At 41.9% G+C, this 16,865-nt stretch overlaps 1 protein-coding gene across 5 annotated transcripts in view; it reads left to right on the top strand.

The window, feature by feature from the left end:
- The window catches only part of LOC114648604 (MFS-type transporter SLC18B1-like), a 150,749-nt gene that overhangs the window by 49,143 nt on the left and 84,741 nt on the right, over positions 1–16,865 (top strand). For 4 of the 5 annotated variants that reach the window (XR_007934323.1, XM_051924110.1, XM_051924111.1 and 1 more), the window contains exons 9-10: positions 6,447–6,538; positions 7,274–7,369. The exons of the other annotated variant lie outside the window; for it this stretch is intronic. Coding sequence is in view for 3 of the 4 variants with exons in the window: in XM_051924110.1 (XP_051780070.1) it covers positions 6,447–6,538; positions 7,274–7,369 (188 nt within the window). In the remaining variant the exon portion in view is untranslated. The remainder of the gene's footprint in view (positions 1–6,446; positions 6,539–7,273; positions 7,370–16,865) is intronic. 5 annotated transcript variants of the gene reach the window in all.

Genomic DNA, 16,865 nt, shown 5'->3' with positions numbered 1-16,865 from the left:
TTTTTATGAAAGACTCAATCCTGCAAAAATCATGTCGTTCACCACAAGATACGGCTTTTCTCCCCAAGAAAATTCGGTATTTAAGGAGCCATCTTCAAACTTGTCAACAGCCTTATAGAGATAATGTATGTGATATTTTTGCATGTTCAGCTATATCAAAAGAGAAGAATAGCTAAGAAATATTAGTATACAGTTCCTTGTATTATTATGAACAAATGCACTGAATAGACTAAATGGTTTTGGTAATGAATGGGTAAATCACATTAGTTGTAAATTTAACAGAAATCTCAAATACTCGTCTGGCGGCTAGGCTCAGTATTTGATAAGGAAACCCGATTTCCCGTCATGATGCCACTTTAGGGTTCTGTCATGACTCACAATTAGCCATTGTTCACACATATGCATTAAATAGAGCATAAGACTCCTCATGCAGCTTTATCCTCTACTAGTTAACCTCAGTTTCAATGTCGATAGAAAATTTCAGGAGTTGTGCCAATAGTATACCCACCTAAACACTTCTTTGTAAATACCAGTTTAGTTTGTTCTTTAACAACAATGAAAAGAGGCTTTTTTATGCAAAGTTTCCCTTTGTGTATTGTAATGACTTTAAAATCATCCCTTTTGGAACATGTTCAGTGTTGTAAATACAGTATTAATTTTAGTTATCTCGGGCAACACACATTTTCATAATAATAACAATTCTTTACATTTATATAATGTTTTTTTCTCACTGCTCTAAGTGCTTTTACATGGAGTGGGGAGCCACTTCAACTATCACTAATGTGTAGCACTCAACCTGGATGATGTGACAGCAGGCATTTTGTGTCAGCATTCTTAACATATATTAGTTGTTAGGTGGTAAATGGGTGTGAGAGAGAGAGAGAGACAGTTAGAAACAGGGGATGATTAGGGGGCCATAATGACCAGGCCATGATGGGCAATTTAGCCAGGACACCAGGGTACACCCTACTTCTTTATGAAGGAGGCCCAGCGATTCTTTATGACCACAGAGAATCAGAACCTCAGTTTTAACATCTCATCTGAAGGGCGACGCCATTTTTGCAGCCTGTCACTGCACTGGGGATTTGGGATAAACATTTGGACCACAGGATAAGTTTCCCCTGCTGACCTCACCAACACCTCTTCTACCAGCATCCCAAGCTTTTTCTGTCTGGTCTCCCATCCAAGAACTGGCCGTCCCTGAACATGCTTAGCCTCAGGTGGATGACCAGTTCTGAAGAGCATGTGGTATGGTGTACGTAAGTATATGTAGAGCTCCTGGTACGAGCCATTTCACCTGATTAATCACTTGTCAGAATATGGATTTGTTACAGCACTTTGATGGATGATTGAGAAGGATGGTAAATGGATGAATATGTTGACAAATGGAGACAGTATAAATAATAATAAAGACTACACAGATGGCTGACATTTCTGTGAGTTGTAATAGAGCTGCTGCAGTACTGAAACAAGCTCTGTGAGTAGCTTTATGGTGAAGAGAAGTGTGTCAGATGAAGATGAAACAAATAAAGTCAGAAAGAGCTAAGATGGGAAAATTAAATAGATGAGTGAAGTTTCCAAGAAAGGAAGCGGAAGGAAGAAAGGGAAAAAAAAAAGCGCTTTTCTCTATGTGATAGAAAATAGTCTGGGAATATGAAATAAATTGTGCACAACTACCATATATAGGGCTGCACTGTGTTGGAGCTAAAGGGGATGAAGTCAGGCTTAAAGATAAAGGAGATGTACATAGAAATTGTGGATGATGACATAAAATGAATGGGCCTCAGACCAAAGAATTCTCAAAAAGTTGAAACTGAAAAAATGAAATTTAGCAGTGTAACAAGAATATTACTGTTTTAATTCAGTTGTTGGTGCTTTTTTCAGTGACAACTTGCAGATACACAAATATCCAGAAGGTGGAGATGCTACCACAAGAATTGGTACTTCCATTGTACAATGGCATTGAAAAGAATTCTCCACAGCTGGGTTTTTTTCAGTTTTAGATTAGTGTATCCATGGGAATTAAGTGTAATTGCTTTTAAGATGGAAAGAAAGGGCTGTGAGAGTTAATAAACTACTGAGTGATGTGGTAGAAGTGGAAACCTTGACATTAAAAAAAGTAAACGGTGTCCTGGGCCATGCTGAAGAAACAAGCTTGCTAGTCCTTTTTTTAATGTTCCTGTCTGCTACTAGGGAATGCATTCCGGGAGCCCAGGATTCCTGGACGTTTCCCATTCCCGGGAATGAAACTGCTGGAATTCCCGGCTGAACGGGAACGGCCAAGCTCACATATATAGCGTGTAAAAATCGATCAAGAAATAACACAGTTATAGTTGAAAATAATTAGGGTGGCGCCATTGCTTTGAACAGCAACTTGAAATTGCAATGCGTCAGTCTGTTGCATCCGCATTATCTGTGCCAAGAAACTTGCCATCACAGAATGATGACAAGAAACTGGATGCATCAGTAAAAGCTGAAATGGCGGTGTTTCAGAGCAACGGCAAGCGCGGGCGTTGTTTAGAACAAGTGTATCAGTATCTGATGACTGTGCCACCTACTTCAGTGGAGGCAGAGCGTGCTTTCTCAGCAGCTGGCGTACTCTGCACGAAGGTGCGCTCTCACCTGGACGATCGTACGCTCGACATGTTGTGCTTTCTACGCTCTTATTACCGCAACTAACTAGATACATGTACTTATATGACAGCATGAACTGCTTGTAGTTAAGGTTAATCTTTTATTGGTGTCAACATATTGCAGTAGTTTTATTAAAAATAAGTGCCGCTCGCTCTAAAACCGTTCACATGTGAGATGCCCGTGCACTGTGTCATTCCTGGGAGCCTGGGATTCCCGGGAATGGATTAACCTGTCTGGGAATGGATTCCCTATCTGCTACATATAGTGAATAGACATCTTTTTGTATTGTTACGCTTTTCTTATTTTACTTGTTAGTCCCTTACATTTTTGTTTATGATAGATTTACTTTATCCTTGCTTGGATGCTTGTTTTCTTATCTAATTTCCTCCTTGCCAGCTGTGATCCCCTCTTAGACACAGTTGAAGTTTTCAAGCAATGAGAAGCAGCATACAGTCATATGAAAAAGTTTGGGAACCCCTCTCGGCCTGTATAATAATTTACTCTACTTTCAACAAAAAAGATAACAGTTGTATGTCTTTCATTTCCTAGGAACATTTGAGTACTGGGGTGTTTTACGAACAAAGATTTTTAGCGAAGCAGTATTTAGTTGTATGAAATTAAATCAAATGTAAAAAACTGGCTGTGCAAAAATTTGGGTCCCCTTGTAATTTTGCTGATTTGAATGCATGTAACTGCTCAATACTGATTACTTGCAACACCAAATTGGTTGGATTAGCCCATTAAGCCTTAAACTTCATAGACAGTTGTGTCCAATCATGAGAAAAGGTATTTAAGGTGGTCAGTTGCAAGTTGAGCTTCCCTTTGACTCTCCTCTGAAGAGTGACAGCATGGGATCCTCAAAGCAGCTCTCAAAAGATCTGAAAACAAAGATTGTTCAATATCATGGTTTAGGGGAAGGCTACAAAAAGCTATCACAGAGGTTTAAACTGTCAGTTTCAACTGTAAAGAATGGAATCAGGAAATGGAAGGCCACAGGCACAGTTACTGTAAAATCCAGGTCTGGCAGGCCAAGAAAAACACAGGAGCAGTATATGCGCAGGATTGTGAGAATGGTTACAGACAATCCACAGATCACCTCCAAAGACCTGCAAGAACATCTTGCTGCAGATGGTGTATCTGTACATCATTCTACAATTCAGCGCAATTTGCACAAAGAATATCTGTATGGCAGGGTGATGAGAAAGAAGCCCTTTCTGCACTCACGCCACAAAAACAGAGTCGCTTGTTGTACGCAAATGCTCATTTAGACAAGCCAGATTCGTTTTGGAACAAAGTGCTTTGGAGTGATGAGACAAAAATTGAGTTATTTGGACATAACAAAAAGCGTTTGCATGGCGGAAGAAGAATACCGCATTCCAAGAAAAACACCTGCTACTGTTTGCCAAATTTGGTGGAGGTTCCATCATGCTGTGTGGCTAGTTCAGGGACTGGGGCCCTTGTTAAAGTCGAGGGTTGGATGAATTCAACCCAATATCAACAAATTCTTCAGGATAATGTTCAAGCATCAGTCACAAAGTTGAAGTTACACAGGGGTGGGATATTTCAACAAGACAATGACCCAAAACACAGTTCGAAATCTACAAAGGCATTCGTGCAGAGAGAGAAGTACAATGTTCTGTAATGGCCGTCACAGTCCCCTGACTTGAATATCATCGAAAATCTATGGGATGATTTGAAGCAGGCTGTCAATGCCAGGCAGCCATCAAATTTAACTGAACTGAAGAGATTTTGTATGGAAGAATGGTCAAAAATACAACCATCCAGAGTCCAGACACTCATCAAAGGCTATAGGAGGTGTCTAGAGGCTGTTATATTTACAAAAGGAGGCTCAACTAAGTATTGATGAAATATCTCTGTTGGGGTGCTCAAATTTATGCACCTGTCTAATTTTGTTATGATGCATATTGCATATTTTCTGTTAATCCAATAAACTTAATGTCACTGCTGAAATACTACTGTTTCCTTAAGGCATGTCATATATTAAAAGGAAGTTGCTACTTTGAAAGCTCAGCCAATGATAAACAAAAATCCAAAAAATTAAGAGGACTTTTTCATATACAACTTGAGTACTCTGTCGCTACCTTTTAGCATGGTGTTGGAGACCTCATTCTGTGGGATGCCACCTTATGATCAAGCATAGAAAACTTGTTAAGTCAAAGTGAAAAACAGGAACAGCAGAAATTCAGATCCATTCTGAGGAAAAGTATGTTTTAGTGTGTAGGACAACAAGACTTGGGTTAAGGTTCACCTTACACAGGTCACTGACACAAAGCCTACAGCCAAATCCATTTTGGAGAAGCTAACAAACAAAACATGTCAATGTTGTGCTGTGGCCCGGTCAACTCTTGGGTCTCAGTTCAAACAAGAATTACTCCTCATCCTCATTCAGCTTGAGGAAGTTTGAGCAATTTTGCAAAATACATTATGTAAAAATTACAATATCTAGATGTGCAGTTCTAGTATGCCTATCCTAAACATGTGGCTGTACTGTCTGCTGAATACTAAAGCATTTATGGAATTAATTACTTTTGTATTCCTATTTTGAAAATATTTGTAAGATTTTATTTTCACTTTGGCAATTGAGTGTTTTTTTCTAGTGACATGTGAGACTCCATAATTTAACTGGCAGGTCTAATGTGTTTTTCCGTAGGGGTTTGTGCATATGCAGTAACAAGAAAAGGTCTGTGAACCCTTTGGAATTACTATTTTGTTCAATACATTGTATATGGAAAGTATTGCGGAGTCAAATTCTGACTTTGTTTAGTAGATTTACATATTTTCGGCATGATTACTTTCAGAGTGATGTTTGTCTATTGTGTTGTGACATCAGGCTGTGGACACAGTAAGTCAAAAATGAACCACTTAAGTTGTTAGCATGCTGAAATGTAAGAAGCCTATTGATTTTCATCAAATAACATATAATATAGATGTTTGTTAATACACAACTTTACGTAGAACCCAGATTTTTTTTAGACTGCTTAGAAAATTATGAAGTACCATTTACATGTTTCAAAATAATGCTGTCTATGTACTGTCTTTTACTTTTTTCTAATTAACTTTTACTTCTCTGAAAATGACTGTCTCAAAAAAATTATTTTACAAGTCACAATATATTTTTAGCATATTAACCTGGGACATTCAGGGATGAATAAAAGTATGAATAAAAATGATAAAAGTAGGACATGATGATCAAAATACATATTAATCTTCTTGCAGCTTTATTTTTTTTCAATCATGCTTTTTATGTATTGAATGGCACAAAGCATCTGTCTCTATGCAACAAATGTGTCTTCACTGTGTCACAGCTCAGTTGCTCTGGGCTCATCTCCTCTGCACTGTCTTTGGGCAGAATGCACATTCTCCTACTGTTCATTTTTCTCTGCCTTGTCTGTTTTTCTCCCACATCCTAATCTGTGCAGGTCACATTAATTGGTAACTCTCATTTATCCCTGCAAGAGGAAGTGTGAGTATATGTGTGAATAGGCTATATAAAGGCCTGGTACCCTGTCCGAACTTGCAGCCATCATTGCCCCACGCCTGGTGATTCTGATCTGGACAAGTGGATTAGAAAATGAATGGATTGACGTAAATAATAATACATTGAATTATTTACCTTTTTTGTTTTACACTTATTAAATCATATAATTATTCACTGGAAAAAATGCTGAGTTATTCTCACCTACCATGCTTGAGACCCTGCGCTTTTTGTAATAGACTAACTGGTTATGCTTCAACTGCCCTGAAATGAACACAAATGAATGTGTTAAGGTCATGTAAATCTTTCTTTACAGAATACTAGAAGGTGGCTTATGGTGATTGGTGGCATCACAGCAGCACTTGGCTATTGTTTTCTGGGACCTGCTCCATTTCTTCATTTAAAAAGGTTGTGTTTAAGTGGATGGAATCTATCTTCATCACACTTCAGAAATGTGTTTATTCTGTGGAGTTTTCCTTACATGAGATTAGTTTGGGTTTAGTTCTCTTTACACTGGCAAGACCAGTTGGGAAGTGACAGAAAGGAATAAACTGTCCCATTTATTTTTCATGAAGACTGCCCTGGTAGTAAAGTAGCAATTCATCAAGACCAAATTACAGTATATGCCCATCAAGACCATGTTACATAGTCCAGTAATGTTTTTGCAAATGACCCTTCTGTATTGATAGATAATTAATAATGGAAAATACATTTATTTGTTTTTTTCTTATTTAATCTGGAATCATATTCCTCTAATTCAGAAAGTTTATATATATTGTTAACTTTTTCATTAGGATGTAATATATCTAATAAAAATGACTGCCATAAACATGGAAAAATATTTATAACACGTGGAACCTTTTAATTTATTAGATGAGAGGTTATTGCTGATATATTAAGGGTCAACTCCTACAAAGATATTGTAGCTTCATTCACAAGAGTACGGTGATTGTATAGCCCTGAGAATGTGGCTATTAAATAGTATGCCAGATAATGAGTTTTTAACTTGTGCTTTATTTATTCATCATGTCTATAATAAGGGGGGTTATGGGCCAGCGGTCATAATTTGAATTGAAAAATATGTTTGTTCTAAACATTGTTGACAGTTTAAGTCTACTTTTTCTTATGCATTTTATATTTCAGCCAGCTATGGTTGTTTGTCTTCATGCTGGCCCTCACAGGGTTTTCCAGTGGTATGACATGCATCCCTACCCTTCCAGAAATCGTCAAGTGTGCGTAGTGAGTATCTTGAATGAAAAAATCTCAAAGTTTTTATTGTATTCACTGCCAAAGGGATTATATGGTGCTATTTCTGTCATATGACAACATTCTGAAAGTTGATTTTTTTGGTTGAGGAAATAACACTAAAATTGCATGACAGTCTTTCTGTTTTGAAGGTGTGTTGTCTGCTGCAAGTGGTGAGAGACTAGAACAACAGTAATTGGTGCCTTTCCACAGCCTAACAAAGAAAATCAAATACAACTGCTTTGTTTACTGAAGTTTTACTGTGAATTTTATTTAATATTAGATTTGCCTGACTGATACATTTTTTTAATTACTGTTTGTAGTGTAGCGCTTTCTTTACCCTTTAGCCATAAGATAGCGCCCTAAGTTCGTAAACTCTATTTCTCTTAACTAATACCTACTCCCCAGTAATAAGCTACCAGCTGTTTCACAATTAGTAATTTGTAACACAATTCACAATACAAATATGTTCCCAAAATATAACAAAATTTATTGACTAAATTGAAAAAATATCTCAAAAAATAAATAAATAAAACTATTTATAGTTAAGTCCAATCAAAATTCCCATAAATCATAGATTACAGAAATTAGAAACTCACACAAATTGCTGTATATTTACCCTTCACAACAAATACCTATAGGTTCAGGCAGTGCACTTAAACCTTACAAATGTACTCTTAACTGTTTGCTTTTACCCGCACTTAAAACATCCCACTATAATATGAGCAAACTTAATCACTAAAACCTCACTCTAACTTAACAACTTTAGGGGCCCACAGAGACACACACACACAAGCCAGCAGCCACCAAATAAAATATTAACACAAATCCCCCTCGTTGCAGGCCAGGTCGACGCTCGTGAACGTGGTGGCCAAAAACGTTAAGGCCCATTCGCTCTAACGAGCCAACATAAAAGGTAACAGTACTCACTAATATGCGGAGTGAATATCAGTGTCCATTGTCCAAACACAGAACTTCCACGCTGTGGAAAAATGATGGAGTTGCCCTGCTGGCAGGCTGGCACATGGCAAAACGATGCAAGCGAAATGGAGCTAGTCCGTTCCAATGGGGTAAAACTTGTTGTTTTTCCTCCTTGCCCAAGGAGCTGCCAGGCTTTCGTTTTGTCACCTGGAGCACTACTCCAAGTCTCCGGTGCTTCTTCGCTGGCTCCCTCCGCTCCTTCACCTCTCTCGCTCACCTCACCACCACCACCACTTTTTTTTTCTTGCGTCCAACACCTTCTTGCGTGAACACTACCCAGAGCTCTAAAGCCTCCGAAAACCACGTCAGTTTTTTTTTTTTTAAATAACAAAACAACCAGTAAACATTATTAAGGGGAATATTATATTATATGAGCCTAGGGCTACACCCTCCCCCTCCCAAATGTCTGAATGTCCCCATCAGACTATTTACATCAGAGTAGGTGGTTCCTAGAGTTGGACATAGCTTATTTAATGGAGTTCAGTATTGCTAATGTCTATGGAACTGGGATAACTAATCTGAATTACCATGCATCTGTAGACTATAGTAATAGGTCTGTCTGTAGGCTGTCCAGGTTCATCATAGCTGAGGTGCAGGACAGGCTTCACTGTCCTTCTTACAGGAAGTTCATTGGTAGAGTCAGCATCCACAGCCGAGGTACTAGAAGTAGATGTGTTCCCCAGTGCTAGCTCTATCTCTTCCTCAGATTCTAAATGTGGCCCTGAAGGTTCTTCAATGAGCTCTGCGGTTGATGGGAGCTCAGCCAGGTGTCCCTCATTCTCTGATAAATCCTGAACACTACCACCAGTACTAAGAACTGTATTATCTGTCTGCAGAATATCTCTTGGCAAGTTGTCCTGATTGCTGACGGATTCATAAGTGGGAAGTTGTAACTGAGGTAGATAAGTATTGATTTCTTCTTCAGACTCTGAAGTCCAGTCCTCTTTGTTGTGTCCAGAGTGCAGTGACTCATCCTTGTGATCAGTTATGTTCCTTTGTGCCCTGGTTGTTGGTTTCTTTGGTGGTGTGTCTCGGTTGATTTGGAGAGGCATCCTCACCAAATAAACAAGGGGCAATAGATGATCTGTATACACTGTCTTTACTATACCTGTCCCTCTTTCAGGTTTGACTCGATACACAGGGAGATTGGGTAGTTTGGCAATAACTTTATATGGGAACGACTTCCATCGGTCTTGTAGTTTATGCTTACCAGTGGTTCCAAAGTTGCGGACCAGTACACAATCTCCCGCCTCCAATACCTGATCTCTGACCCTGGTATCATAATATCACTTGTTTCTTTCATGATTTTTAGAGGTGGCATCAGATGCAAGCTGGTAGGCACTCTGGAGCTCTTATCTCATAGTAGCCACATACTGGTTGTGCTTCAACCCATCCTCTTCATCCAAATGAAAGCCAAAACACAGGTCAACTGGAAAACGTGCCTCTCTTCTGAACATGAGGAAGTAGGGCGAGAATCCTGTGGCATCATTTCTGGTACAATTGTAAGCATGAACTAATTGACTTACATGCTGGCTCCATTTGTGCTTTTGAGCAGGGTCAAGGGTGCCAAGCATTGACAAAAGAGTGCAATTGAATCTGTGAGGTTGGGGGTCTCCCTGAGGGTGATATGGAGAGGTTCTTGATTTACGTATGCCAAGAAGAGTCAGCAACTCTTTAATGAATCTGCTTTCAAAGTCCCATCCCTGATCTGAGTGAATGCGGGCTGGCAATCCATAATGGACGAAGAACTGTTCAAAAAGGACTTTGGCAACTGTCAGAGCTTTCTGGTCTTTTGTCGGGAATGCCCGAGCATACCTTGTGTAGTGATCTGTGATTACTAGAACATTTGTTATGCCTTTGGAGTCTGGTTCAATGGAGAGAAAGTCAATACACACCAAATCCAGGGGTCCATTGCTTGTGATCTGTTGGAGAGGTGCAGCTCTTTGTGGGAGAAACTTTCTAGCAATGCACCTTCCACAATTCTGGACATACGCTGCAATCTCCGAAGCCATTTTGGGCCAGTAAAACCAATCCTTAATAAGTTCTGTGGTTCTGTCAATGCCCAGGTGCCCAGTGTCATTGTGCAGAGACTTCAAAACCATGGCCTTATACTGAGCAGGTAAAACCAACTGGTCCACCTCTTTTCCAAGGGGTCTTTTGGTAACTCTGCACAGGAGATCCTGCTTGATCTTGAGCTTTGAGCTTTCTTTCTGCAACAAAGCAACATCAGAATTGGTATGTCTGAGAGTAGAGGCATCTTTACCCATTTTCACTTGCGGCCATACACTGCCAAGTACTGGGTCTGAGCGTTGGGCTTCCAACAGATCTTTGTGGCTAAGCTGTTCGAGTGAACTCAAGTCTATCTGTGTGAGGTGAGCATACACAGCAGGAATGGCATCAGGTGTAGCACCAAGCTGATCAATAAATCGGCTACTGCATTTTATGGCCTCCCATATAGTCATCTGACAACACAGGGCTTTAACTCCAGAGGGGGAGACATCCACCCAGTCTTCCTGTGTCTCTTGCAGATTTCTCGACAGCAGGTCAGCATCGATATTTTCCCATCCAGGCTTATACTGGATGTTAAAGTCATAGGTCGAAAGTGCAGCTAACCATCGATGACCTGTGGCATTCAGCCTAGCAGTTGTCAAAACATATGTGAGCAGGTTATTATCCGTCCTCACTGTGAACTTTGCCCCATACAAGTAGTCATGGAACTTCTCAACTACTGCCCATTTCAAAGCTAGAAATTCTAACTGGTGGACAGGGTAGTTTCTTTCAGCTTGACTCAATTTTTGACTGGCAAAGGCAACTGGGTGAAGTCCTTCGGGATACTGTTGGTTTAGCACAGCCCCTAATCCATTCAGGCTTGCATCTACATGAAGAATGTATGGCTTGGTGGGGTCTGCAAACACCAATACAGGTGCATGTGTAAGCTTTTGAATTATTTGGTGAAAGGAATCATCGCAAGCTGATGTCCAGCGGTTGCCAAAGGGCTCATCCACCTTGAAGTAAATGTGTTTCTTTTCTTTAGCTACCACCTTTCTTTTTTGTTGAGTAGGGGGGTAACCTTTGGTCAACTCAGTGAGAGGGCGTACGATGGCAGAATAATTCTCAATGAACCACCTATAATGCAGAATATTTCTCAATGAACCACCTATAATATCCACAAAATCCTAAGAAGGACCTGAGGAGCTTTAAGTTTGTGGGCTTCTTCCACTGAGTGACAGTGCTCACTTTCTCAGGATCCGTAGCTACTCCAGAGGCAGAGACAATGTGTCCCAAAAATTTCACTTGGGGTTGGCAGAAGTGGCATTTGTCAATGGAGATTTTAAGGCCACGTTCTTTCAATTGATCTAACACTTTAAGGAGATGTTCTTCATGCTCCTCCAGCGTCTTCCCAAACACGATGAGGTCATCCAGGTACACTAAGACTTGAAGCAGGTTCATGTCTCCAACAGCTCTCTCCAACAATCATTGGAAAGTGGCTGGAGCACCAGTTATACCTTGGGACATTCTATCGAACTGATAAAAACCAAGAGGACAAATAAAGGCTGTCTTTTCCTTGTCTGCCTCCGACATTTCCACCTGATAGTACCCACTCCTCAAATCCAGAACAGAGAACCATTTACTCCCTATCAGGCAGTCAAGTGCATCATCTATGCGTGGCATAGTATACTCTCCCTGAATGATCGAGAGTCTCTTAGTCTTCGCCAGGCCCACATCCCACTCATCAAAAGAGCAAACATCCGCTCTCTCCGATAGCTTTGTGGCCAACCAAGTCTTCCATGCCTCTGGGATGGGTGACTCCCCAAAATTGAATAGCTTGGGGTCAATGAAGGTTTTAAGAGAACAATCGCTCATAATCTCAGTGACAGTATCCACTAAGTAAACTTGGGCTAACACTGTACCTGCTGGTATAGCAGTCTCCTTTTGGGACTCATTTCTCAGCACAAGGGTGAAGTTGTTAACATCCATGGCTGAGGGTGTAAGCACAGCTGGAGGAATAAGTATACCAGCGGAAGGTTGGTGGTCTCATCAGCCTCTACCCATCAGGATATTTTTTCCCATAGGCAGCTGCTCCTCTACTTTGCAGACAGCATTTTGCATGCCTCCAGCTGGGATGGCAAGCGGGCCTGGCCCTTTCCACTTCACTTGCCCAACTACACCCATACGTGGATCGTTGGGTACTGTTGACTCTTCTGGAGTGAGAGCAGATACTTTTAGAGAATGAGTTCCATCATTTTCATCAAGCTCTTCACAGCAAATCAACAGAGAGCGTAGTTTCTTGGAGTTAGTTCCAATAATGACAGGGACTGGATCAGGGCTCTTTGGATCTGGACATATTAAGGCCAGCACTGAGACAGTCTCTGTAGCCCCTTTTGACGTGGTGGGAAATTCTAGATCAACTGCCACATATCCTTTGTATGGGTAGTCAGAGTCACTCAGGCCCCATATAGCCAAATTTGTGACTGGCTGAACTGGCACATGGGGAAGATAGCTTGAATACCAACTTTCAAATATAATAGTGACTCTGGAGCTTCTGTCAATTAGTGCTCTGCAAGGCTGTCCGTCAATGGTCACATCAGCCATCATGGAGGGTCCAATCAATCCTTTAGGAATGCCATCAGGTAGAGGGGCCTGAACTGTGCTTTGGTTGACAGAGCTCACTTCCGTAGATTCTGCTGCACTTTTAGTTACCAAGTTTTCTGCCTTAGTTTTCCGAAGAGCACTGAGCAATTTCTGAATGACCTTAGCAGAGTTCTCAGGGGCACTGCAATTGGTGGCAATATGGCCATCCTCTCCACATCGGTAGCAGAAGCAGTTTTCCAACTCTTTTGCAGCATATGATTTTTCTGCTTTGTATTTATTCCTCCACTATTTCTTTTGGGGTTCCCTTATTACAGAGCTGTGTGACACAGACATTACAGTTAACTGTTGTTGCAACTGTTGTACCTGTTGCCTTAACATCTGCACCTCATTTTCTCTTTCAGTGTCCGTACATATCTTGGCTGGTATAGCTTTTAGATTTGGACATGTGTCTTGCTGCTTTGTTGTTAACTCAGATAACTGGTGGCGCAACTGTTTAATCTCTGTCTTTAACGCTTGAACTTCTGTTTCTTTGGTCTTTGGTCCATCATCAGCTTTTACTTGTCTTTTTGTTGTGCTTAACTTGCTTCGTGCCATCTCAAACTCTTCCTCTTCCCGTATCTCGCTTAACAGCTTTAAGAAGGTGGGAGGTTTTTCTCTCCTTTCTTTGAGTCTCAGCTGTACTAACATCATATCAGATTCTGTAGACCCTCTTATAAGCTGATCAATTCTGGCCCGATCTGCTGTGGATCCAGGAAGACCTCCCTTCTTTACTACTTTGATCAGTAAGCGTTCTAATCTCCGTAAGAGGTCAGACAGCCTTTCCTTAGACTGCTGATGTAAACTCCAGAATGCAAAATACAGGTCTTCACCAGACTCGGGAGACCTGAAAGCACTTTCTAAAGCATCAACATAGTCATTAGGGCTGGCATCAGGGTCATTCAACCGAACAACCTGAATTGTACAAACGGCAGGGACGTAATCAGTGCGGGTGTATGACCCGCACTTACTAGGAATTCCTCGTTCGTGGGGAACAATTGCAAGCTCCGGTCCCCATCACGAATGGGGTTCAACAGCTTACCCACGCCTGTCGGCGCCGGGTAGACACGTTGATCCATTCAGTGTAGTGTGCGTGCAGTACCGGACATCCAAGGGGATCACAGACCTGTTAATGCTCAATCTCACATGGCTGAAAGCCACTTATCCCTCTAAGAAGTTGGACGCCGACCGCTTGGCGATCGCATAACTATTTAGCAGTAGGGAGTCTCATTCGTTTTCGGAATTAACCAGACAAATTGCTCCACCAACTAAGAACGGCCATGCAACATCACGCACAGAATCGAGAAAGAGCTATCAATCTGTCAATCCTCTCCGTGTCCGGGCGAGGTTTCCCGTGTTGAGTCAAATTAAGCAAAATTTGTGTGTGGTGAGTTGTTGCGTCCGGGCACATGAGCAGGCACTGTGAATGCCTTGAGAGTGTGGGTGGACGCATGCCGTGGAATATGCCGCATAATTATGTATTGATGGGTGAACACTTCCTGAATGACACAGTTGTCCAAATGGGGTGGGTTTGAGGATACGACTGTGAGTCAATGAAAAGATGGACCTTTGGAGGGAGCAACATACAATTGTCCGTGACTGAAAGCAGGATCATCTGTGACGATGGAGGCCACGCTGCTGAAAGTTACTTCGTCGGTAGGGATAAGTGTCAGTACTTGTTCATTAAGGTGTAGAGAGTCTTCGTTGTTGACGCTTAATATGGCTTGCGTACTGAGTTGTTCCGCAGTCACAGTTGAGAAACACTTTTTTAATGTCTTTTAAGCACAGGGAAAAAAATGAACGTGTCAAACATCCATAATGTAATAAGCCACCAAGAAAAGTAACATTGCAACAATGCACGCTATGACCCGATCGCTGTAAACAGAAGTGAAAACAAAATCGAGCCCGGTGCATTCTTTAACTGCCTTCTCTGCCTTGTGGCGCAGTGGTAGTGCTGCTGCTTTGCAGTAAGGAGACTGTGGAAGATTGTGGGTTCGCTTCCTGGTTCCTCCCTGTGTGGATAGCGCTTTGAATACTGAGAACACTGCTATATCAATGTAATGAAGTATTATTATTTTTATGCGTCCAGCCCCCTCTCTCTCGCGCGCCTGTGTGTGTCGCTCTCTCTCTCTCTCTTTCAGTTCCTGCTAATGAAGTATTATTATTATATAGATTCTTATGCGTCCAGCCCTCTCTCTCTCTCTCTCACGCGCGCGTCTGTCTGTCTGTCTGTGTGTCTCTCTCTCTTTCTGGCTCGCTTGCTGCACGTGTTTCTGCAGGCATACGCCGCATAATTATTTATTGACGGCTGAACACTTCTGGAAAGACACAGTTGTCTAAAAGGGGAGGGTTTGAGGATACAACAGTAAGTGAATGAAAAGATGGAACTCTGGAGAGAGCAACATACAATTGTCCGTGACTGAAAACTGGTTTTGGCAGATACATGCATATCTTTTTGAAAGTTTGGCACTGTGCTTTATTAATTGTCATCGCAAAGGCCAATCTAACAGGAAATTGTCTTTGTGTAAAAGTAAAAGGCAAATTATCCGCGACAAACAAACTTTTACACGCTGTATACAGCGATTCACATCCGCAACAAACATGCCTCTTCTTAGATGGTCCTGCCGCATCCACCCTCGTTCTCAAAGCATACACACCGCCTGGTCATGTACCTGCTCGCAAGAGCAACTCACAGAGACCCGCCCACCAACTCTAAGACCATGGCGTGTAAAACAGTTTGCGATGGTGGACACGGTCGTGCGTCGTAACTGAAAAGAATAATGAAAAGTCAACATGGCTCAGAGGTGCATGTGGACTGTAGCAGAGACAAACGCGAATGACGCCGTGTTTTGTGAGTTGCTGTGTCCGAGTTGGTGGGCGTGGCTCTGCGAGTTGTCGTTGTATCCAATGGTCTTAGAGTTGGTGGGCATGGCTCCGTCCTGCGTGCTCCATGGGTGTCTTGCTCGCTGGTGGCTTAGTGAATTATATATATAGATGAGCGGACTTAATCACTAAAACCTAAAACTTAACAACTTTAGGGGCCCACAGAGACACACACACACACACACACAAGCCAGCGGCCACCAAATAAAATGTTAACACAAACCCCCCTCGTTGCAGGCCAGGTCAACGCTCGTGAACGTTGTGGCCAAAAACGTTAAGGCCTATTCGCTTTAACGAGCCAACATAAAAGGTAACAGTACTCACTAATATGCGGAGTGAATATCAGTGTCCATTGTCCAAACACAGAACTTCCACACTGTGGAAAAATGATGGAGTTGCCCTGCCGGCAGGCTGGCGCACGGCAAAACGAAGCAACTGCTGCAAGCGAAATGGAGCTAGTCCGTTCCAATGGGGTAAAACTTGTTGTTTTTCCTCCTTGCCTGAGGAGCTGCCAGGCATTCCTTTTGTCACCTGGAGCGCTACTCCAAGTCTGCGGTGCTTCTTTGCAGGCTCCCTCCGCTCCTTCGCCTCTCTCTCTGTCCTCACCACCACCGCTTTTTTTTCTTTTTTTTTTTTTCTTGCGTCCAACACCTTCTCGTGTGAACACCACCCGAAGCTCTAAAGCCTCCGAAAACCACGTCAAACTCTGTTAAACAAAACAACCAGTAAACATGATTAAGGGGAATATTATATTATATGAGCCTAGGGCTACATTAGTAAATGAGTTTATTAAAGTTAGGCTGTAATATGTGTAGGGCGGCACGGTGGCGCAGTGGGTAGCGCTGCTGCCTCGCAGTTGAGAGATCTGGGGACCTGGGTTCGCTTCCTGGGTCCTCCCTGTGTGGAGTTTGCATGTTCTCCCCGTGTCTGAGTGGGTTTCCTCCGGGCGCTCCGGTTTCCTCCCACAGTCCAAAGACATGCAGGTTAGGTGGATTGG

The sequence above is a fragment of the Erpetoichthys calabaricus genome, chromosome 3 (genome assembly GCF_900747795.2).
Source record: "Erpetoichthys calabaricus chromosome 3, fErpCal1.3, whole genome shotgun sequence".
NCBI classification, from domain to species: Eukaryota; Metazoa; Chordata; class Cladistia; order Polypteriformes; family Polypteridae; genus Erpetoichthys; species Erpetoichthys calabaricus.
The sequence above is the reverse complement of the archived record's forward strand: the minus strand, read 5'-3'. Positions and strand labels throughout refer to the sequence as shown.